The following is a 21619-nucleotide window of genomic DNA, read 5'->3' as shown; positions in this document are numbered from 1 at the left end:
GAGGGAGAACCTGATAGTCACTTTGAGCGAGCTACAGAGATCCTGTGAGGAGTTGGGAGAAACTTCAAGAGGATCAAGTATCAGTGTAGTACTCCACCAATCTGGACGTTATAGGAGAGCTGCCAGACAAATCTGGCAGTAATGAAAGCCCGGTTGGAGTTTGCTCAGAAACATTTAAAGGGCTGTCAGACTAGGATTCTATGGTCTGATGAAACAAAGATTGAATTGTTTGGCATCGATTCTAAGCGCTACTTCTTATCACCTCCTTAATACTAACCCAAATAGTGAAGCGTGGTGGTGGCAGCATCATGCTCTGGGGATGTTTTTCAGCAGCAGGGACTGTGAGACTAGTCAGGACTGAGGGAAAGCTGAATGGAGAGAGGTACTTCATGACGACCCACTCTAGAGTGCCCATGCCCTTGGAATAGGCTAAAGATTCACATTTCAGCACGACCTAAAACACAGCTAAGATAACGCAGGAATGGCTTGGGGACAACTCAGTATAGGTTCTTGTGTGGCCTAGCCAGGGTCCGGAATTGAATCCGATAGAACATCTTTGTCAAAATGGCTGTTTGTCATTGGAGCCCATCTAACCTAGAGGAACTGGAAACCATCTGCAGGGATGAATGGCAAATCCAAGTTTGCAAACCTTGTGGTATCAAACACCCAGAGGCTTGAGGCTGTAATTGAGGCCAAAGGTGCCTCAACCAAACTCTGAGTAAAGGGTCTAAATACTTCATATCAATATTTCACTGTTTTATTTTCTTAAATTCTGCTTTCATTTCAACAGTGTGGTAAAATGTTTGTAGATTAAAACATCTAATTACTTTCCAAAATGAGGCAGTGGGAAAAATGAAGGGATCTGAACTTTCTAGAGGCACTGTACACTTTACACCTACAGGACATCATCATTAGTCAGATACACTTACCCAAAGCAATCCTGGGGCAGTGTGCAGTACATGTTAGAGCCTTGCCAAATTATGTTTGATCCTCTGATCCTCTGATATTTTACATCTACTCTGATGTTTGCTTCTATGTCTTATTTTTTGCATTTTTTTAAAGTTTATTTTGTAATCATTGTATTACACTCACTGTGATCAATTCCTATCTTGACTGGCCAGTAAACCTTTTCCATGTATAGTCGATGTTTCAGTATTTCTAAGCGAGGTGTTAAGTGCCTTGACTGACTCTGTATGTCTCTGGTCTATTTTAGAGCACCCCTGACCTCAGCCACCAGGAGCTGTGCGTTGCCGTGGAGATGCTGTCAGCAGTGTCTGTGCTGAACGAGGTCCTGGACACCAAGGACCCAGTGGCTGTCACCGAGCTGCTGTGCGACTCCCCACTGGGCTTCAGCAACATTGACCACGAGAACATGCAGAGGTGAGGTCTAGGTGTGGACCAGAAATCACTCAAGGCTTGAGAAGCCTGTAGCATTGTGTGTCATACAACGAGACCCTAATATGAGAATTAAAAATTATAATAGTAGTAATTGTATTTATATAGCATTTACCAAGCATAGAAGCCTAAACTGCCTGACAGCCCATGCTACCGTTAATGAGAAACAATAGGTAGCAGGAGACAACATAATTTCAAAAGGAATACTCTCTTTCTCAAATGGTTAGATATAGTTGAGACGTTGCTGTGGTGTTCAGGAGGCTGCCTTTATTCCTTGTACCAAAAGGAATGTTTTTTGGCCACCTTGACCTGCCCTCCCTCACAAGTCCACTGCTGCTACAGTATGAAAGATAACTGAGAAAAACTTCTTGTGGTATTTAGCGAGCTCGGCACCATTTCATTCTTGATATCAATAAAGAGTCAACCGCAATGAATCCGATGAATAATGTGAAATTCATTAATTCATTACTTCATTAATTCATTAATTCATTCATGCTTCCTTACACCCTCTTAGGTACGCCGACACGCTAATCATCATGAGGGCTGAGGCTTTAGCACAGGGCCAGGACTTCCTCACCTGGAACGATGTTCAGAAGTGCGTCGACGCGGTCAACCAACAAGTCCACGAGGAGCACGAACGTAAGGAGCCTAGGCTGTCATAGTGTCACATGTTTGTCCGAATGGAGCACCTAATGGCAGCTGACAGCAGATCAGCTGTGGTCCTAAACTGGCACCAATTTCGGCCAGAGTTAGGTGTCAATCTGGGACTGCTCGATTATTTGACATCAATTGGACGCTTAGCAACAAAGCTGAGTGTTTACGACTGTATCAGCAATTCAAATGAGATTTCCTTATTCTGCTATCTGCCTCTCAGACAGTGTGAACATGTGAAAACACATTCATATTGATATTTATAGTTACAGGTACTGCTTGAGGCAACTGAACGTACAGGAATGGTCACATGAATGATTTTTCACATTCTCTGTATTGTGCAGGAGTCATAGCAATAGCTGAGATCAATGAAGCAATGACCTCCGGTGACGCGGAGAAGACTCTCTCTGCCCTCCTGTTGCCCACGGCCAAACTACAGGGAGTGAATCCAGACACAGCAAAACACTACCACGACGTACTGCTGCACACCAAGGACCTCATATGCAAGGTAGAGGACAGTTACACACATACAGTGCCCTAAGAGTTTTCTTTTGGTTCATGTACAAGTACTATAATGTTTTCGAGTGTTGTCGGCCTATACTGTTATCAATATGATACTGGGTTAGAAACATTGAAATATAAATATATATTTTATTGTCCCTTGAAGGAAAATTAGCTGTAAACTTATATACCGTACATACGTTCGGTTAGAAGACATTAAAGATTCAGTAAAGATCAACATATTTACAATGCAAATATACACCTAGCCATTAAGTTTATATAGCCTGAGGAGAACCTTTGCCTCAAGTCAAAACAAGGATGGCTGTTAACAGTCCAAGGAATGTTTACAAGGATTTAAGGCACAGAGGCTGAAATTATATGGTTGTCTCTTATAAAAGTACTAAGGCTCTTCTCTGGCAGCGAAGCTGTGTTGTGTTGGAGAGAATGTTAAATCCAGCCTGAAGAGAAGAAGCCATTTTGTTCTGAAGCAGTTCTTATGCCTTGGTTTGTTTTGGTTTCCTAATATAGACTAGCACACAGTGTTCTGTCACAGGCATGCATTGTTTAAGGTGATGTTTGTGTTGTCTGGTCGTCCACCCACCTCTTCTGCGCCGAACAAAACGCCATAGGGGGTTCCCACAAGTTCAGATAAAGACAGACATCCTAGAGGGCTTCTTCCTGAAGCTGACAAAGTGCAGGCTAGAGTTGGTGGTCCTTGACAGGATGTAGGAGAGGAAGGGGTCCAGGCAGCTGTGGAAGCAGCACAGGCAGACAGCCACGCCGTAGTAGGCGTAGAAGTGGTCCTGCCGGGCCGTGTACAGCTTCACGTAGTGCAGGAAGTGAACGACAGCACTGGGCGCGAAGCAGAGGACGAAGATGACGAAGACGAGGGTGCTGGCCCTGACATACAGCGACCAGTCGCAGCTGGAGCGGCCCAGGTGGTGCACGATGGAGCCGTACGCGAATGTGATGACGGCGGCGGGCAGCACCAGCCCCGCGCCAATCATGCCCAGTCGGTAGGGTATGAGGAAGGCGAAGGGCTCCTCCACATAGGGCAGCACATCGTGGCAGGTGGTGATGCCCAGGCTGGGCAGCCGGTAGGTCTGGTGCACAAGCAGCTCAGGCACCATGGCCACGCCACACGCCAGCCAGACGGCAATCGTGGCCAACATGGCGCAGCAGCGCTTGGGCAGGGCCTTGTAGACGAAGGGCCGCGCTACAGCCAGGTATCGCATGATGCTCACGCACATGAGTGCCAGCACAGAGCAGTACACGTTGCCATAGAAACAGGCAGTGACCAGACGGCAGGCGGCTTCACCAAACACCCAGTTGTTGCCATGGAAATGGTAGTGCACACGTAGGGCCAGCGCAAAGAGCAGGAGGATGTCGGAGGCGGCCAGGCTGAGGTAGAGAACGGCACCCGAGCAGGTTCGTGTGCGCCCACTGAGGCACGCCAGGATGAAGGCATTGGACGGGATGCCCACCGCCATAGCCAGCAGGTAGGCACTGGGGAGAATCCTGGTGCTCAGGATGCCCATCAGGTACTCCTCGGCGTGTTGGTGGTCGAGCTCCAGCTCTTGAGGCTGGCTGAAGTTGCTGGTGCAGTTGTCGCCATTGGAGCCTGAGGAGGTTCTCCGCCCGCTGTAGGTTCTCGGGGGGGCAACTGCCTTCCCTTTGGGCCTCTCGTCTTAGTTGCGTAACGGGCAGATGTGTGTGACAAAAGTGGAGAAATGCCTGTGGTTAATGAAGCGTACATAGAAACATGTCCAAACACACAGGCACTGTAAATTCACCTTATCTTCCTCTGACAGAACAGCATAGCCCTCCGTTGCCCTCTTGTCTTGTTACGTCATATAACACACATGATTTTTCATCACAAAACATTCACCTCAATGCAGGAAAGTGATACCTACTTTTTTGTTTCAAACTCAACCATAAAGTTTTAGATTATAGTATAACTAATACATACATGCAGTAGCTTATCAAAGTATTCTCTAAATATTACAGCATGCCATATCCATACAGTGGCTTAGCATATTAAATAACAATCACACTAATGTTATTAATAGATACTGCTGTCTGGTACTTCAAAATAATACTTTTTTTAGCATACAATATATATAACAATGTAGAAAAACAATATTGTGAAAGTTTAAAGCTAGCACATGGATGTAAATTACTTTATTTGTACCTTTATCTTGAATCGAGAGCGTCGGTAACACAAGTGTAATCATCAGCACCAGCAGTGATTTCTTCATATCTTTTTCTTTGATCCTTTTCTTCCAAATGTAGTTAGATTTACATATTCTGTCCCCCTCTTGTCTACACTCACATTCAGTGTTCAGAATAGGGCTGCTGTGAATGTCCAGCTGTCCTCCGTCCACAGCTCTCTTAGTGGTGGTGCGATCCTCAGCGTCGGGCTCAGTGTGTCTCTCTCTCTCTCTCTCTCTCTCTCTCTCTTTCTCTCTCTGTTAGTTTACAGTTCAACAGATGGTGAACACGTAGGGTAGCCGCTTGCACTATAGCGCTGGTTTCCTGTGGAGACTTGTGGAGGCTGAGGGAGTCTGAATTCCACAGCGCCGCGTCAGATCGTTTAAGCCTAGTTTACAGCTCTGGGCATGGGCGTGGGCTTCTGTCAGAGGGGATCAGTCACGGGGTCGAGGTTCTGATGTCGCAGTCGTGTTTATGCCGCCCTATGACACGTTGTCAGTGTTCCTGAAACCTTTAACTCAATTCCCAGATGTGCCTCCTCGTGTCTGGCAGAATCAGTCACGATATCGACCCCTTCAGAAAGGGTGTCTTCATCCGGGGCAGAACATAAATCACACACAGGGCTACTGGGCCAAATATGTGGTTGAATTATTCTGCACATTGTAGTGTTTGTATATTGTACATAGAAATTGCATATTGTACATACAGAAGAAAGAAATCAATTGTTAAACGGTTTCCTTCATATGTAAGGAAAGGAATGTCGTTGTTTGTCCGCAAAACAGTTTAAATCAGTGTCTTGCTCACTTGTATTTGTTTGTGTTTGGAGGGTGTGCGTTGAAAGGAAGTGCTGCGATATCCAAGATAGCCTCCATTGTAAACTTAAGAGGGGCTTTGTGATGTCTGTTTCCTCTCCAAAGCAAAATATTGTCTGTGTGTTTGTCTCTCCATATCTGCAGTGCAGGTCAAGTACAGGAGATAAAGCACTGCCTTACGGTGGTCCTTTTACTCTGTGTGGAAACACAAGTGAACTCTGCTGCTTCTAATCAGTGCTATTGCAGTTAATCTGGAGTGTTTGCTTTTGTTAATATTCCCTCAGGTCTTGCCATTTGGCGTCGAGCAAACGGTATTGTCATTTGCACTTAGTAGCTGTCTGTAGCTCCCTGTCCCAAAGGGACTGTCGTCATTAGCTAGACAGATCGCTTCCTTTTTGTAGTGTCTGTGTCATTTGTCCCAGTGTTTTCTTTTCTTTTTATCATTTCTGGGTGCCATTTCAGTTGCAACCCTTGAACTGTGATAAGATTGTATGAGTGAATCATACGTGTGTGTGTGTGTGTGTGTGTGTGTGTGTGTGCACGTGTGTGTGTGTCACTCCTCAGAGCTCAGGGGACGAGTCGGCGGTGCTGTGGTTGGACCAGATCCAGGCGGCCATACACACTGCTAACCAGGAAGAACAGGAAGCCCTCAGACGTAACTCAGACCTTTGCTTTTCTTTTGTTTTGTTTCCTCTGTGTCAGTCTCAACATCACGACTACAGTGTCACTCGTGTAGACAACACATGTTTAGTAACAAGTTATCCCTGTTATCCCATGTTGTTTCTTCATGTTATTGTAAAACATGCATTCACTGATCATGGTTTAACATGCCAGCTAGCTGTGTTATACTACATTTTAGATGTGAAATTCTTCAAGCCACCCAGTAGTAGATGGGGAATTGCATACAGAAAAAACACGGAAACATCAAAGGGAAGGACATTTCTGTGGTTATTCCAGACCACTGGAGAGCCTCACAAACATAATGATGACGCAATAGAGGAGGTCTTTTCTCACAGTAGTTAGATGTTTCCAAACACACTCAAGTGGAATATTTGAAGTCCATTGACGTGAAGCACCAGTGTGCACATACCACGCTGTTGTCGAAACTCTCCATAGAAAGAGACTGGTAACTGGTACCCGTTACTCAACAACATGCAAAATGCATTCCATGTTGCCTCTGCCACTGACTTCAATTCATAGATAGATGATTACACTCTAACTCTATATAATGTACCATTCAGTCATTTACAGTCATGTACAAATGATAACGCTGGTTGAAAAGGTCATCCTCACAGAAGAGTAACAGTCATATCCCAGTGTGAAAGGACATGCTGGCTGAACTAAATCCTTAGTTTGCATTGCTTGCTTTCGATGGCTCGTTTTACATGCATATAGACGTTTGTTTAAACTGTTATGTTATTACGTGCATGTAAACATTGCAAATAGAAGTTAAGAGACAGAGAGGAAAGGGCAAAAAGAGAGACAGAGAGAGAGAGAAAGAAATAACGTGAGAAAAAGATATATAGACAATTGAGTGAGATAGACAGATGGAGAGAAATGGAGAAAGAGAGAGAGGGAGACATGAAGAGGGGGCGAGAGGAATACAGGGCACCGCTGCAGCCTCAGGACGAGTGCAGCTGATGGGCCTCTCTTGTTTCGGCAGTGGCGGAGGCAGTGGCTGACATCAACCTGAGGGTGACGGAGGGAGATACCCAGGGTACACTGCAGGCTCTGCAGGCCCCCTGTGCAGGTCTGCGAGGAGTCATGGCCGAATGTGCAGACGACTATCAGTCAGAGCTGGGCAAGCAACAGGCTCTCAACGCTGCTGAAGGTACTACTGCTTCAGTGATGTTACTACATCTACACTGATATACTTTACCATCTAATCTTTCTCAGACTTACCATAAAGTCTCTCTCATACTTCACCATATAATCTTTCTCAGACTTACCATATAGTCTCTCTCATACTTCACCATATAATCTTTCTCAGAAATTGTGTTATGTTAATAAGGCCGGAGTGATTTTGTGAACGTAGCATACATTTCAGTACCTACTAGACCTTGACATTTGCTGATACCAGTTATTAAGCCATACACTGCAAAAAATTCAGCTTTCAAAAACAAGAAAAAAAAAGTTGGGGGATACATTACTTAAAATAAGCAAAATGATCTGCCAAGAGAACAGGAACATTTGACTGACCAAGATTTTTTTTTAAACAAGTAAACATAATAGCCTCAAAGAACCCAAATATATCTTGAAACTAGTGTGGCCAGACTAAAAACAAGTACATTTGTCTTGATTCTGACTTTTACAAAGACTTTGGCAATTCTAGTTTCAAGCATTAACTTGCTCAGAACCAGTAATAAAATCTCAGTACAAATTATAATACCTTATTAAGATAATTAAGGACTGAAACACTTGAAGCAAGTGAAATGCTTTAAAAAAAATGCCTGGTAAGAAGAAATATAGCTGGGTGGGCCAATCCCTTGCTCAGTGGATTTACTGGATTACTGAAACGTCGAGAACAAGTGGATACCAAATCCAGTGGAACAACTCGCTATCGATGGCCTATGCTCCACTATGGAGTGAGAGAGCGAACAACAAGAAAAAATATCTTGTCAGACAAAAAACAAGCCTTCAATTTTTGCAGTGTAGAAAAAGCTCAGTTTGAGAAATGCCTTGAAAACAACCACACATCTCTAATCCATGAAAGAGAAAATTAAAATAGGCCATGGGCTTTTTGTGTTCATGATTGAACAGAGTTAATACTGGTTAATCTCCCTTAGGTGGGGATGCTGGAGTTTGGGTGAAGCACAGGATAAAGGACAAGTATGGCTACTACTATAACCTGCAGACCAAAGAAGGGACCTGGAATGAGCCAGAGGAGTTTGTACACAACACCTCACAGCTAACCAAAGAGGAAATACAGGTACCAGACCATCAGCCTACTTCACTGCCTTCATGCAGACTGACAGCATCCTTAGATCCCTACGATTGCATAACAATATCATATCAATATCACTTGTTTTTCAGGATAGTGAAAATGTTTCTGAGTTGTCCCAGTGGTATTAGAATGTGCTTTTATTGTCTCTGGCGTTATGCCTGGCACTTGAGTCAGCAGTCATTAGTCATAGGCAGATTCACTGTTTATCCACACTCACTCAATCTGCTGAGCTCTGTGACATCTGAACCAACCCCCAGAGCACTGTGGGATGCGTGACCGCAGAGTACAACAGAGAGCAGCTCTGGTTGGCCAACGAGCCGCTCATCATCCTGCTCCAGGCTCAGATTCGTGGATACCTGGCGAGGAGGGCCCTGGCTGAAAGACTGGAGTATCTACGGCAACAGGAGCCCAGTGTGGTCAAACTACAGGTACAGCACAGTTATACCAACATTACACAGGACAATTCTGAACCTAAGACCATGTAGATGTTCTGGTTTGTATTGTTGAATGTTGTACTTCGAGCAGGAAAGTGTTGAAAAATCAAGAATCTTCAAATTTACTGATTGGTAAAAGAAAGATGCTTTCTGGGAAAAAAAAGGTGATTGAGTATTCTCAACTGAAAATACGAAAAGTCAAGTTTGTTTTCCATATACTTACTCGTGAGACAGCAAACTGAGGAAAGTGTATGACTGGTAACGCTCTTGAGCAACAGACTTTGACCAACTGAGACTCATCACTCCAAGACAGCAACAGAAAATGTGTCAGGACAAGAGATCAGCTGACTCATGTTTAAAATTACGAATAAAGAAATACTGTTTGGTGATATATTCCAACAAAGACGTAGTCTGTAAACATCTACAAGACAAAATACATTTCTGATTCCTCTTCCGAACACCTACAGCAATGATCGAGATGTGTTTTGTTTCCTGTATGCAATCCCTGGAAGCTATAGGACGTGATGTGTCACTGCTACAATGTGTTATTCGCTCACTTGTGATCTTTTATTTATGTTATTTATTTGCGTGTGTGTTATGTGATCATGATGTTGTGCAGGCTTCTTGGAAGGGATACAAACAGAGGAAATCTTATAAAGAGAGACTCGGCACACTTCAAAGCAATGTGGGATCAGCGGTTAAGGTAATTTGTACACTTCAGAACCTTAACCTTAGTTAAAATTATATTTTTCCTTACAAAATGACTGTAGTTTCATGTATTGTAGGATGATTATTTGTGAAGCTGGCCAGGCTTTAAAACTATTTCCTGTCTGTCTGACTTTAGATCCAGTCTTTGGTGAAAATGTGGATAGCTAAAAGCAGGTACACTAAAAGGCTGCAGTATTTCAAAGACCATGTAAGTTATGATGTCATCCCCCCTGCAATCTTTCGAGACATGCTGTGTTAAACTTGCTGTGACCTGATGGCATTTTTTCCTGTCTTTGTTGTGTGTGGCTAGGAGAAATATATTGTGAAGATCCAGGCCTTCCTAAAAGCAAACAAAGCTAGAGATAACTACAAAACACTCAGTGAGTAAAATTATTCTCAAATGAACAATACACATTGGCTGACACATGCCAGTCATATCCTGTGTGTGCGTGTGTACATGTGTTTGTGTGTGTCTGTCTGTGTGTGTGCAAGCGCGCTTGTCTGTTTATGCGTGTCCTGTGCACGTGTGTATCTGCTTATGCTGTGATGCTCTCTCTTCTAGCTGGCGCCCAGGACCCCCCTCTGGCAGTGGTCCGTAAGTTTGTCCACCTCCTGGAGCAGAGCAGCCTGGATCTGCAAGAGGAGCAGGAAGTGACACAGCTGAGGGAGGAATTGGTCACCAAAATTCGCTCCAACCAGCAAATGGAGAAGGACTTAAATTTGATGGACATTAAGATTGGCCTGTTGGTGAAGAACAGGATCACACTACAGGTATGAGACTGATTTCAAATTCACAGGGATGCTGCGCTTGAAAACAAGATGGCATCACAGCGACTTAACTGATGATAATGAATATCTGCGTCAAGTTAATAACATGTAATATATATTTTTTTACAACTCCTTTGTTGATACGAATCTCTGAACTCTGCTCCTGAACTAGGATGTGGTGTCACACAGCAAGAAGATGAAGAGCAAGAAACACAAGACGAGTAACGAGAGCTTGGCTGTGGGGGCCTGCCAGGGGATTAAAGGATTGAGCAAAGGGAAGAGGACAAGACTGGAGGCCTACCAGCATCTCTTCTACCTGCTACAGGTCTGACAATCATTATCTTACGTTTTCCATGCATTTCAGTCACTTTTCCATCTTGTGTGATTTTATTCCAACTCTATTTTCAAGGCACTATTACAAACTATTTCTAACTCCCTGTTGATGATGAATTCACTATGGCTTAGGGTTGGGTGCAGGGGGGGATATGGTCAGTATTGAGGTATATTGAGCAAATTGAATGTGTCTCGTAGACCAACCCATCCTACCTAGCCAAGGTCATCTTCCAGATGCCTCAGAACAAGTCCACCAAGTTCATGGACACTGTGATCTTCACCCTCTACAACTACGCCTCCAACCAGCGCGAGGAGTACCTCCTGCTGAAGCTGTTTGAGTCGGCCCTCAAGGAGGAGATCAAGTGAGCCAAATCCACACCGTTTTAATCCTTATAAGACTTTTCATATTAAAAGATGAGGCTTTCAACTGTGTTTCATGGAGCACAAGATGGTCTTTGTAGATTTTTCATTTTTAGACATTGTGTCCAAGAATGTGTCTGGAAGATGTGATTTATCCTCCATTACTAGAAGCTTGTTCAGGGAGGTTCTGTAGATGACGCACGTAATGCCCAAACAGCATGTTCCCGAGCGGTTGTTTTTGTTTTTTTCAATAAAGAAAGTAACATTTTTGGGTTTATGTTTGTGTTGTAAAAGCAAGTGTTAGATAAATGTTTGATGTTTGGGTTATGTTTATGAGTGTTGATTGCTTCTGTATTCCTCCTCAGGTCTAAAGTGGACCAGATTCAAGACATTGTGACGGGGAACCCCACAGTCATTAAGATGGTGGTGAGTTTCAACCGTGGCGCTCGCGGCCAGAATGCCCTGCGGCAGCTGCTGGCCCCCGTGGTGAGGGAGATCATCGAGGACAAGAGCCTGGGCATCAACACCAACCCTGTGGACATCTACAAGGCCTGGGTCAACCAGCTGGAGACACAAACCGGACAGGCCAGGTGGGCAACAAACACCATTCAGTCTCCCTCTGTATCTCTCAGTTTCCTCTCTGATACTCATTAATTGAGACCCATGTGTATATTAGTGTGCCGATGTTTATACAGCCACAGTATATACAAAGTATACACATACTCGCATTGCATTTGTGTATGTTTCATGCTTATCACTGTGACTCTCTCTCTCTCTCTCTCCGTCTCTCTCTCTCTGGCATTTTTCTGTCTTGTGTACACACACACACACACACACACACACACACACACACACACACACACACACAACCACACACACACACACAAACATATTTCTATGTATGCATTTCAAGCTGTGCATTGTGCATAATATAAAAGTTTCCTTTTTATAGGCTTTAGTTAAGTCTACCCTGCAGTTTTTCTTATCCATATAAACATATATTTACTCTCATTTTGGGCCCTCACAAGGGACCTCATTATTGTCTGTGTAACATAACCGAGTTCATTTGTTTAGTTTGTGCGAGTCATTTCATGAGGTTGTAATGAACCCACCCATTCACCCCAACCCCTATTCCATCACAGCAACCTGCCTTACGAGGTGACTGCTGAGCAGGCTCTGTCCCACGAGGAAGTGCGGGCCAAGCTGGAGTCGTCCAATCAGATGCTGTGCACAGTGACGGACAAAGTGCTCAGCTCCATCACTTCCTCACTGGACAGTATCCCGTAAGCCTTATGATTTCCCTGCACTAATTAACTGCGTTGTTTGTCTGTGATGTGTACGATCCTGTTTCTGTTTCATTTCTCTGTAATTTGCATGTGTCGGTTTCTTTGAATAAACCAGCCTTCTGGTCATCCCAGATGCCCACAAGGGGGCAGTCTTGTGTTTAACAAAAGGCCTGAGAAGATTTTGGATTACTTTTGTGTAACTGTCATGTCATGACTCAGCTTCTGTGCTCAACATCTGTGTTTTATTTTGATTTGGACAGCATGTGAACCGTTCTAGTTTTTCAGAATAACGCTTGTTTTCATGCTGTGCATTGTGGGTCATTTCCGCGCTTGCCATTTCATGCTCGTGTTTTGTCTTTGCATGTAGTTATGGCATGAGATACATTGCAAAGGTTCTGAAGAACACGCTCCATGAGAAATTCCCGGACGCCACGGAGGACGAGCTGCTGAAGGTCAGAGGCTTGAACTTCACGCAGATCATTTCATCCTGTACTGATGTGGAGGGCTGGGAGTCGTCAGCTTTACCAAGTAACAGCTGCAGCCAGTCTCGTTCTCCACCAGACAGCTGATTTCCTGGGTCCCTGGCTTCAGGCTTTAAGCTCATTAGCAGATGATTTGTATGGCATATCAGAGACAGACAAACTGTCCGAAACTAGATGTTCCCCCTGCAGACTGTGTGTGACTGTTTACTCTCAGAGATAAATGGTCCAGCATGGAGCCATTATGGGTCCTTGAGCTTTATCTCCAGAGTGGAGAACATAAGGATGATCGGGGTATTGGTGTCTCTTTGAGGGGTCTCAGCTTCATTGCAAATTTGCGATGGAAGTTGTCCCATCCTGACAAACCATTTAGCCAGCATACTAAAGTAAGTGTGGCAAAGGCTGTAACCAATTCGAAATTAAAAGAGGCCATGTGGAACTCCTAATCCTTACACGTGTGTGTGATAGAGCCTTGATGTTGTTGTTGTTGTTGTTGTTACATGACGCCAGACATACCCAGACTTTCTCCTCTACCTCGGGTAGTCAGCACTAACTGTGTTGTGTGTGTGACTGGCAGGTTGTGGGGAACCTGCTCTACTACCGCTACATGAACCCGGCCATCGTGGCTCCAGACGGCTTCGACATCATTGACATGACGGCGGGCGGGCAGCTGCACTCGGACCAGCGGCGGAACCTGGGCTCCGTGGCCAAGATGCTGCAGCACGCCGCCGCCAACAAGCTGTTCCAGGACGAGAGCGACCACCTCACCTCCATGAACCAGTACATCTCGCAGACCTACCAGAAGTTCAGGTGAGATGGAAGGGGAGATGAAAAGAGAGATGATCTGTGAGGAGCATTCTGGTTATCGCTGATGCTGATCTTACTCACGGCGATATTACTGTCCCAACACTTGCATTAATAAAGAAGGAAACCTTTTATGCAGAATCCCTCCAATGCTGTAGAATTTCACATTTACTTTAAGAAAGAGGCTGAAACCAAGAATTAGTTCAGGCTGAATATCTGAGGTTCATTAGTAAGGTACCGAGATACACAATGACCATATTACAGGGGCATCAAAGTCGTTTTAATTCTAGGATGGCTTTCAAGCATACAGTGATGAAAAACTGCAATTATGTAATGCTGATGGTTAAGAATTAGGAAAAACATTGTGCTGTTATGTCTGTCTGGGTGACACCAAGGTCTGAACTGGAGGCAGTGAACTGTGAAGCATTGTGTTTTTCCCGTAACAAGTGCTTAATCAGTGGCGCTGAAAAAAAATATTCTAGAAGCCCTTGCGTCAGGTAAAATAGGAAGAAATTCACACTGAGTGCCCGGTAGCGGAGGGGTCAGCACAGGGTAGAGGCTACGCTCACCAGATACGAGAGAGACGGGCCAGGGAGGAGGGAGAGGAAATAGGCCTTTGTGTGAAAGTGTGGTATCAGCAGATGGAGAAGAAGGGAGGGCTAGAAGCGGAAAGAGGGGAGAGCAGAGGGAGCGCTGAAAGGTGGCTCTGTGGATGTGCAGCCTCACTTTCTTTCCCTCCACCACTCTCTTTCTCTCGCTCTCTCTCTCTCCGCTTACCTCACTCCTCTTTCTCTCTCTGCCTCCCTAGCTCCCGCTCTCCCTCTCTCTATTTCTCCCTCCCCCTGCCTTTCCTCCTCTCCCTCCTGCTCTCCCTCCCTCCTTCCCTCCTTACCTCTGTTCTGACTCCCTCTCTCTCTTCATCTCGGTCATTCTCTTTCCCTTTCTTCCTCTGTGTCTCCTTCATCTCCCTGACCCCACCCCTGGCCTCTGTCACTGGTGCGGTGACTCATCCCTTACTGGTAATCACACGACTGTGTGTCTCTGTGGGTCGTGCTGCTGCAGTGCTGTTCCCCTGCGTTCTGCACCCATGGCTGCCCCTCCTGATCTGATTAAGTCATTACTGAGGCCCTGCACCCACCCAGGAGCACAGGCTGCCCCGTTACCTAATGCTTTTCTTGGATCAATGCGAGATCCACTTTGGATTTAAAAGAGGGGAAAAAAGCTATTAGGATGGAAGAGCACGATCGTATCCCACCCACTTCTGATGTTTAATGACAGGACACCATTGAGTGCTGAATAAATATGATGAACAGTAGTAAAATGGAGAGTGAGATGTGTGCAATGATGAGAGAGGAAGGCATTTTGAATGAGTTTTATAAACAGGTTAAAATGGAGAATCTGTGATTGTGACTGTCTAGTTTTTGCGGTCATGGAAAAAAATAATGGATTTCAGCAGGCTGGACATGTTTTGGGCAAATGGAGTAGATCTCAGAGTGGATGTAATTGGACACTAAATAAAACAGTGAGTAAGACATGCCTCAAATGTTCCACACTAAGACATCATGAGTCACACCCAGCCAACCGAGCTGGACAAGTCAGAGAAGTATACTAATATTAGAAGTCCATACTCAATCAAGACTAATCACTGTTCTTCATGGTCTTTCTGCAAGTCCACATTATACAGACACACTCTTAAGTGTGTGATGTGAATGACTATTCCTATATGTGGTATTACGTTCTTCATTCTATAAGCATGATTAATGTTAGCTCAAAGTTTGTTTATATGTAGTCAGTGGTGCTGACTGATTGGCCGCCCAAGTAATTTATCCACTAATCATATACTGCTGAATACTGCTGTTTACTTTCAGGGCTTTCTTCCAAGCTGCCTGTGACGTGCCCGTCCCCGAGGAGAAGTTTAACATGGACGAGTACTCCGACATGGTGACGCTCAGCAAGCCAATCATCTACATCTCCGTGGATGAGATCATAAACACACACTCAGTAAGGCCCTTATCCCACTAAACACCCCACTGATATGGCGTCTGGAATGGCTTTAGGACTGCATAGCTGCAGTGAAAAAAAAGAAACCTCCCTCACAGTCAGTTCAAATAGAGAATTAAAGCCTAAAGTTCGGATTAGTCATTCATTCGTATAGAGCATTAGGTCCACCTCAGTGATCTAATACCTGCACATTATGGGAAGACGCGAGAGTGGGGTTTTCCTCAGAGTAATGCTCCTTTGAATAGCATGTACATCATTATGGGAATATAACCCATGTTGTAATAGTTTTACACTAATCCTCAGTTTCTGCTTTGAATTAGAGACCTGATGGCTGGGTATAGATGAAGTGACTAATGCTTAATAGTCAACCAGTCATGAGTGCTATGTAGTCAAGATTTTGCATATCTGTTGAAAATGCTTGGAGAGCACACTGAACATTTTACTGGAAAGTTATGTTGTGATTCCTTTGAGTGTGCTTTCTGCTGAAGTGCTCACGATTGCTGAGAGGAGAAGGTCACAGGGCAGGGGTACAGTAATAATTGCTGAGAGGAGAAGGTCACAGAGCAGGAGTACAGTAACTTCCTTCATGCTGACTGCTGACTTCTCCCAAGGTGTTTACCATCAGCCACTGCAGCGGTAATAAGCTGCTTTCACTTTATTAGAGGGGGGGCAGGGCTCCCATTCCCCTGTGACTCACTGCGAGGTGTGAGTCACTGAGATGAGCAAGTAAGCTGGACCCACACACACACAAACAGATGTTTAAATTTACACACACTCACACACACTCAAACACACACACACTCACACACACACACTCACACACACTCACACAAACACACACACACACACACACACACAGACACATACACATACACACACACACACACACACACGCTCGCACACACACATATACACACACATGGCTACTGCTGAGTCATAACCTTTTCATTGGGGTTGTGACATGACCATTATGGAGTGGTTTTGTGTTGCTGCTCAGTGAAAGTGAATACATATATACACACACACACACACACACACACACACACACACACACACACACACACACACACACACACACACACACACACATCATACATACACACACACACCACACACACACACACACACACACACACACACACACACACACACACACACACACACACACACACACACACAGACCACACACAGCCATGCAGCTGAACTAATGGAAACCTTTTGGTTGAAGCTGTGTGGTGTGTGGTGTGGTGTGGTGTGGTGTGTTGTGTTGTGTTATGTTGTGTTGTGGTGTGGTGTGATGTAGCTCAGGGAGAGTACCAGTCTGCCCTCATTTCCCTCACAGCGCACTCACACCAGTGGCTGTCAATCACCTGGAGTTCTTTACACACTCCATTCACTTACCCACACTCTCATTTTTTACCCAGTTATTTTCTCTGTCTGTCTCACTCTTTCCCTCTTCTCATTTGGCTTTCTTTCACCTGCTCACATAAAACACACACACAGACAGACAGACAGACAGACACAGAACATCTTTGTTTCTCTCTGTTTCCCTGACCAGACGTTTCCCTCTGTCCAGCCCTCTGTCTCTCTGTCTGTACTGCTGCCTGTCTGGTGTGCACACAGCCTGATATGTTTCAGATGTCAGACCTGGACAATGTTCACACTGATGTCAGTCCGCCGACTCCTTTCCCCACTAGCCCCTTCCAGCCTGACTAACAATAAAACAATTTCCCAGCCATCTCGATCCAGGCCCGCGAGCCACATTAGGTTCTGATCAAATACATCTGGGTCAGCCTGACTTCCCCTCAGCCCCTGGGCTGGTAGTCATCTGCCAGAAGTGAGATGGGTCCATCCTCACGGGCTTGGGAGCGGTCGCCGTAACCGAATCCCAGCTGGACGAGGATGGGGATTCGTTCAGGCCGTAATGTGGCGGAAAGAATGACTTGATTCCGACAGCTGGTTTCTTCTAATGAGTGCATTTATTTTGTTCACATTCGTTATTTCTGAGGCAACAGAATAACAATGAAACCCCTAGCAACAGTGAGATAAGACTTGTCTTATGTCCTGTGTGTCTGACCGTGCATGCGGGAGGGAAGGATGTTGTCTCCTCTGTTGAAAAGAGGAGAAGGATCTTTCTGGAAGGATCAGAGGGGACTCATAAATCTCTGTACTTCACCCCCCCCCCCCCCCCCCCCTCCTTTGCACTGCGAAAGCATGTGAAGGTTTAGAGCTGTGACTAAGGAGAGCAGGCAGGGAGTGTGTTACCCAGCAACCCTTAAATGCCCCTCAAACGCGGAATACACTTTGGTTCCCGCCTAATCACTCTCTCTCTCACACACGCACCCACACAAACGCATGCTCTCTCTTTTTCACTTTCTCTCTCACATACACACACACACACACACACACACAGCAGTTTTTCTAAGGTTGCGTTTGGTTTGTCCTGAGGTGACTTTTTGTGTGTGTGTGTGTGTGTGTGTGTGTGTGTGTGTGTGTGTGTGTGTGTGTGTGTGTGTGTGTGTGTATATATGTTTGTGCCAGCTTGTTTTAGAACACAAAGAAGTAATTTCCCCCGACCAGAATGACCCCTTGCATGAGATCCTGGACGACCTGGGAGACGTGCCGGACGTGGAGGCTCTACTGGGTACTGGTCCTCACACTCTCCTCTCTCCTTTGAAACCCAGCACTTTCACGGAGCATCATTGTCCCTGTAGTATTAGGCCGCAGAAGTTCCACCTTTTGTTCTTTCAGTGTCGTGAAAACAGTTTGCAAAACGGCTAGCACAATAGATCTGTGACCATTGACAAAGAATAGGAAGTTGCTGTTTTAGAATAACATTCAGTTGAGCCTTGCCTGAGTAGAATAACATCACTGTGTGCTTTGCTAGCAGTGATAAAATGAGAAAGCAATAAGCCCACACTCTATTCTGTGCGCTGTACGTATATACGTGCATGGATATAAGCATACACACTATTCATGACATGCATAACTAAAAGCTCATGTTAACCAGCACTCGTGACTCTTTGAACCTCTCTCTGTGCTGAAACGTCCAGGCGAGGGGGCCATAGACCCCAGTGACCCTAACAAGGAGACTGTGCTGACCCAGCTGGCCAAGACGGAGATCTCCCTGACCCTCACCAACAAGTTTGAGCTGCCGGAAGGAGACGCCAAAGACACAAAGGGCCTGATGATGAAGTGAGTACAGACACTAACCCTAACCCCTCAGCACACTTAGACTCAGCACACTTAGACTCAACACACTCAGACTCAACACGCTTAGACTCAACACACTTAGACTCAACACACACACTCAGCACACTTAGACTCAACACACACGCTCAGCACACTTAGACTCAACACACACACTCAGCACACTTAGACTCAGCACACTTAGACTCAACACACAGACTCAACACACTTAGACTCAACACGCTTAGACTCAACACACTCAGACTCAACACACTTAGACTCAGCACACTTAGACTCAACACACAGACTCAACACACTTAGACTCAACACGCTTAGACTCAACACACTCAGACTCAACACACTTAGACTCAGCACACTTAGACTCAACACACAGACTCAGCACACTTAGACTCAACACGCTTAGACTCAACACACTCAGACTCAACACACTTAGACTCAACACACTTAGACTCAACACACTCAGACTCACTCAGACTCAACACACTTAGACTCAGCACACTTAGACTCAACACACAGACTCAGCACACTTAGACTCAACACGCTTAGACTCAACACACTCAGACTCAACACACTTAGACTCAACACACTTAGACTCAACACACTCAGACTCACTCAGACTCAACACACTTAGACTCAACACACTTAGACTCAACACACTCAGACTCACTCAGACTCAACACACTTAGACTCAACACACTTAGACTCAACACACACACTCAGCACACTTAGACTCAACACACACACTCAGCACACTTAGACTCAACACACTTAGACTCAACACTCAGACTCAACACACTTAGACTCAACACACTCAGACTCAACACACTCAGGGCCTCTTTTACTAACATTGCGACCGCAGCTTAATCTGCGCCTTTGCCAAACCGCAAATAACGCACGGTATTTTGCATCCTATTTACCAAACAAGAACATCGTCGGGTCATCTGCGCCTAACACCGCCCATTAGTGTTATTTAGCGCTCTGCTAAAATAGGGAAGAAAGACCCTACGTGTTCCACCATGGATGATGAGCTAAAATTAAAATTAGAGCTAACCCAGGTAAATATAGAAACTCATAAATATTTCTCTGTTTAGCCCTTCCGTCCACATTAAAAGTTGTGATCACTTTGAATTCAAGACTGTCTTTTATTGGTGAGCTGATTTTGGGAAATTCAACTTTTCAGCGAACATTGAGTTTTTGCGTTGCTATGGTTACCCCTCAGGGTGCCTGTGCAGCTTCATATTAACGAGTTTATGTTCACAAGTTCATATTCACACATATTAACATGAGTTAATCACACACAGGCAACTGCAAACTGTTAATATGGTTCCCTAAGCTAGAGATAGCTAGGATAGTTAATAGCCAGGTTAACTGCTCCATAGCATCCCGTTAAATAGTCTGGTAGGAATACACGGCACCCCTTACTTTAAAACGGCGCATTCCAACACTGAAAACCAGGCTTTTCAAAAATGCTGCCCTAGCAGATACATTTGAAAACTGGAGTTGTAGCGTGGACAGGGCAGGGACAACTGAAATTTTCAGAGGTTCGGTTTGCTTGAACTATGGATGAAAATACGGTTTAAAGCAATTCTGGGTAAAGCATGGCCGAACAGCTGCTGGTGGGACAATTTTGTATATGCCTATATTAAATGATATATCAAATATAAACATAAAAAAAAATTACATTTCTGATGTTCGTATTTTTCAAATTTCTCGCAGGCACATAGTTTTCATTTAGCAACTGATATGTCATGCTGAAACACCTCTTGTTTCGTTACTAATAGGGTACATAATTAGGCACACTTTACGCATATCCTCCCATCTCTTTGCGACGAACACCCACTTTTCCTTATACCCTCCCAGCAGCGGTAATCTAAAGTGCGCCACCTTTGATAAATAGAGTTTTAGGTTTTTACCCGCTATTTTACGTCTGAAACAGGCGCAATCCTGTTAGTAAATGAGGCCCTCAGACTCAACACACTTAGACTCAACACACTTAGACTCAACCCACTCAGACTCAGCACACTTAGACTCAGCACACTTAGACAGGATGATGCAACGTCCAGCTATCCATTACTAGGGTCCATCAAAAGCCATGAGCTCTGCTGTGAAAATGTGCTGGTGTTCAACAAGTGCCTCAATATGTTGGTATCTCTCTCTCTCTCTCATACTCACACTTACACTCTCTCACACACACACACTGTCTCACACACCCATACTCTCAATCACATTCACACTCAAATGTACACAAACGTGCACACACACATTCTCACAGTCTCTCTCTCTCTCTTTCTGTCTCTACTCTGACATTACCACAGATGTGAAGGGCATCACAAGACACTTTTCTAGGAATTCTAGAGGCTGTTGCGGCTTTTAAATCAACAAGAATGCGATCTACAGCTGCTGGCCTTGCAGAGTCATGCTTAGCAAAACAGTGCCGAAGCTGCTCTGAGGTAGCCTCACGTAGCCTGAGCAGTGACCCATCTGACGGTCTTCTCCGCAGACAGCCCTAGGCACTGGACGGCAGGCATGTTATATAAATAAGCCCTGTGGGCCGTGTGTTTCCTGCTCTGTTATCGGCCAGAGACGAGGCAGGGGTCCGTGCTCTTTCCCAGCCTCCTATCTCTTCCCTCTCATGACCGGAAGGGACAGGAAGTGACAGGATACACCCATACTGTACAGCAGGACTGCTTCGTTAACTCTCTCTCTCTCTCTCTCTCTCTCT

General features: G+C 45.0%; 2 protein-coding genes across 4 annotated transcripts in view; one reads left to right on the top strand and one right to left on the bottom strand.

The window, feature by feature from the left end:
• iqgap2 (IQ motif containing GTPase activating protein 2) overlaps nt 1-21619 on the top strand; it is a 50121-nt gene that overhangs the window by 23811 nt on the left and 4691 nt on the right. Inside the window, exons 13-33 of one of the 2 annotated variants that reach the window (XM_031570664.2) lie at nt 1214-1380; nt 1910-2034; nt 2391-2554; nt 5855-5881; nt 6135-6225; nt 7234-7401; nt 8357-8499; nt 8772-8942; nt 9568-9651; nt 9793-9864; nt 9967-10036; nt 10219-10427; nt 10597-10749; nt 10956-11119; nt 11483-11707; nt 12260-12400; nt 12771-12855; nt 13460-13692; nt 15555-15687; nt 18229-18331; nt 18741-18882. In XM_031570664.2, coding sequence (XP_031426524.1) covers nt 1214-1380; nt 1910-2034; nt 2391-2554; nt 5855-5881; nt 6135-6225; nt 7234-7401; nt 8357-8499; nt 8772-8942; nt 9568-9651; nt 9793-9864; nt 9967-10036; nt 10219-10427; nt 10597-10749; nt 10956-11119; nt 11483-11707; nt 12260-12400; nt 12771-12855; nt 13460-13692; nt 15555-15687; nt 18229-18331; nt 18741-18882 — 2870 coding nt within the window. The remainder of the gene's footprint in view (nt 1-1213; nt 1381-1909; nt 2035-2390; nt 2555-5854; nt 5882-6134; nt 6226-7233; nt 7402-8356; nt 8500-8771; nt 8943-9567; nt 9652-9792; nt 9865-9966; nt 10037-10218; nt 10428-10596; nt 10750-10955; nt 11120-11482; nt 11708-12259; nt 12401-12770; nt 12856-13459; nt 13693-15554; nt 15688-18228; nt 18332-18740; nt 18883-21619) is intronic. The other variant, XM_012828521.3, reaches the window with a different exon arrangement.
• f2rl2 (coagulation factor II (thrombin) receptor-like 2) lies at nt 2678-5135 on the bottom strand. 2 transcript variants are annotated; one of them, XM_031570665.1, is made up of 2 exons: nt 4739-5135; nt 2678-4234 (listed from the first exon to the last, which is right to left on the bottom strand). In XM_031570665.1, exons 1-2 carry the CDS (start codon nt 4803-4805, stop codon nt 3192-3194), a joined length of 1110 nt encoding a protein of 369 aa, XP_031426525.1. In that variant the 5' UTR covers nt 4806-5135; the 3' UTR covers nt 2678-3191. The 2 variants fall into 2 exon arrangements, with proteins under 2 accessions (XP_031426525.1, XP_031426526.1); XM_031570666.1 differs by having other exon boundaries at nt 2678-4281; nt 4739-4813.

Source organism: Clupea harengus, chromosome 7 (genome assembly GCF_900700415.2).
Source record: "Clupea harengus chromosome 7, Ch_v2.0.2, whole genome shotgun sequence".
Lineage (NCBI taxonomy): Eukaryota > Metazoa > Chordata > Actinopteri > Clupeiformes > Clupeidae > Clupea > Clupea harengus.
The sequence above is the reverse complement of the archived record's forward strand: the minus strand, read 5'-3'. Positions and strand labels throughout refer to the sequence as shown.

Bases quoted from the DNA above. Each gene is read 5' to 3' on its own strand.
- f2rl2 (XM_031570665.1), bottom strand. From the start codon at position 4,805: ATGAAGAAATCACTGCTGGTGCTGATGATTACACTTGTGTTACCGACG. The intron at 4,235-4,738 runs GTACAAATAAAG...TACGCAACTAAG, and splicing joins GCTCTCGATTCAAGATAAAG to ACGAGAGGCCCAAAGGGAAG.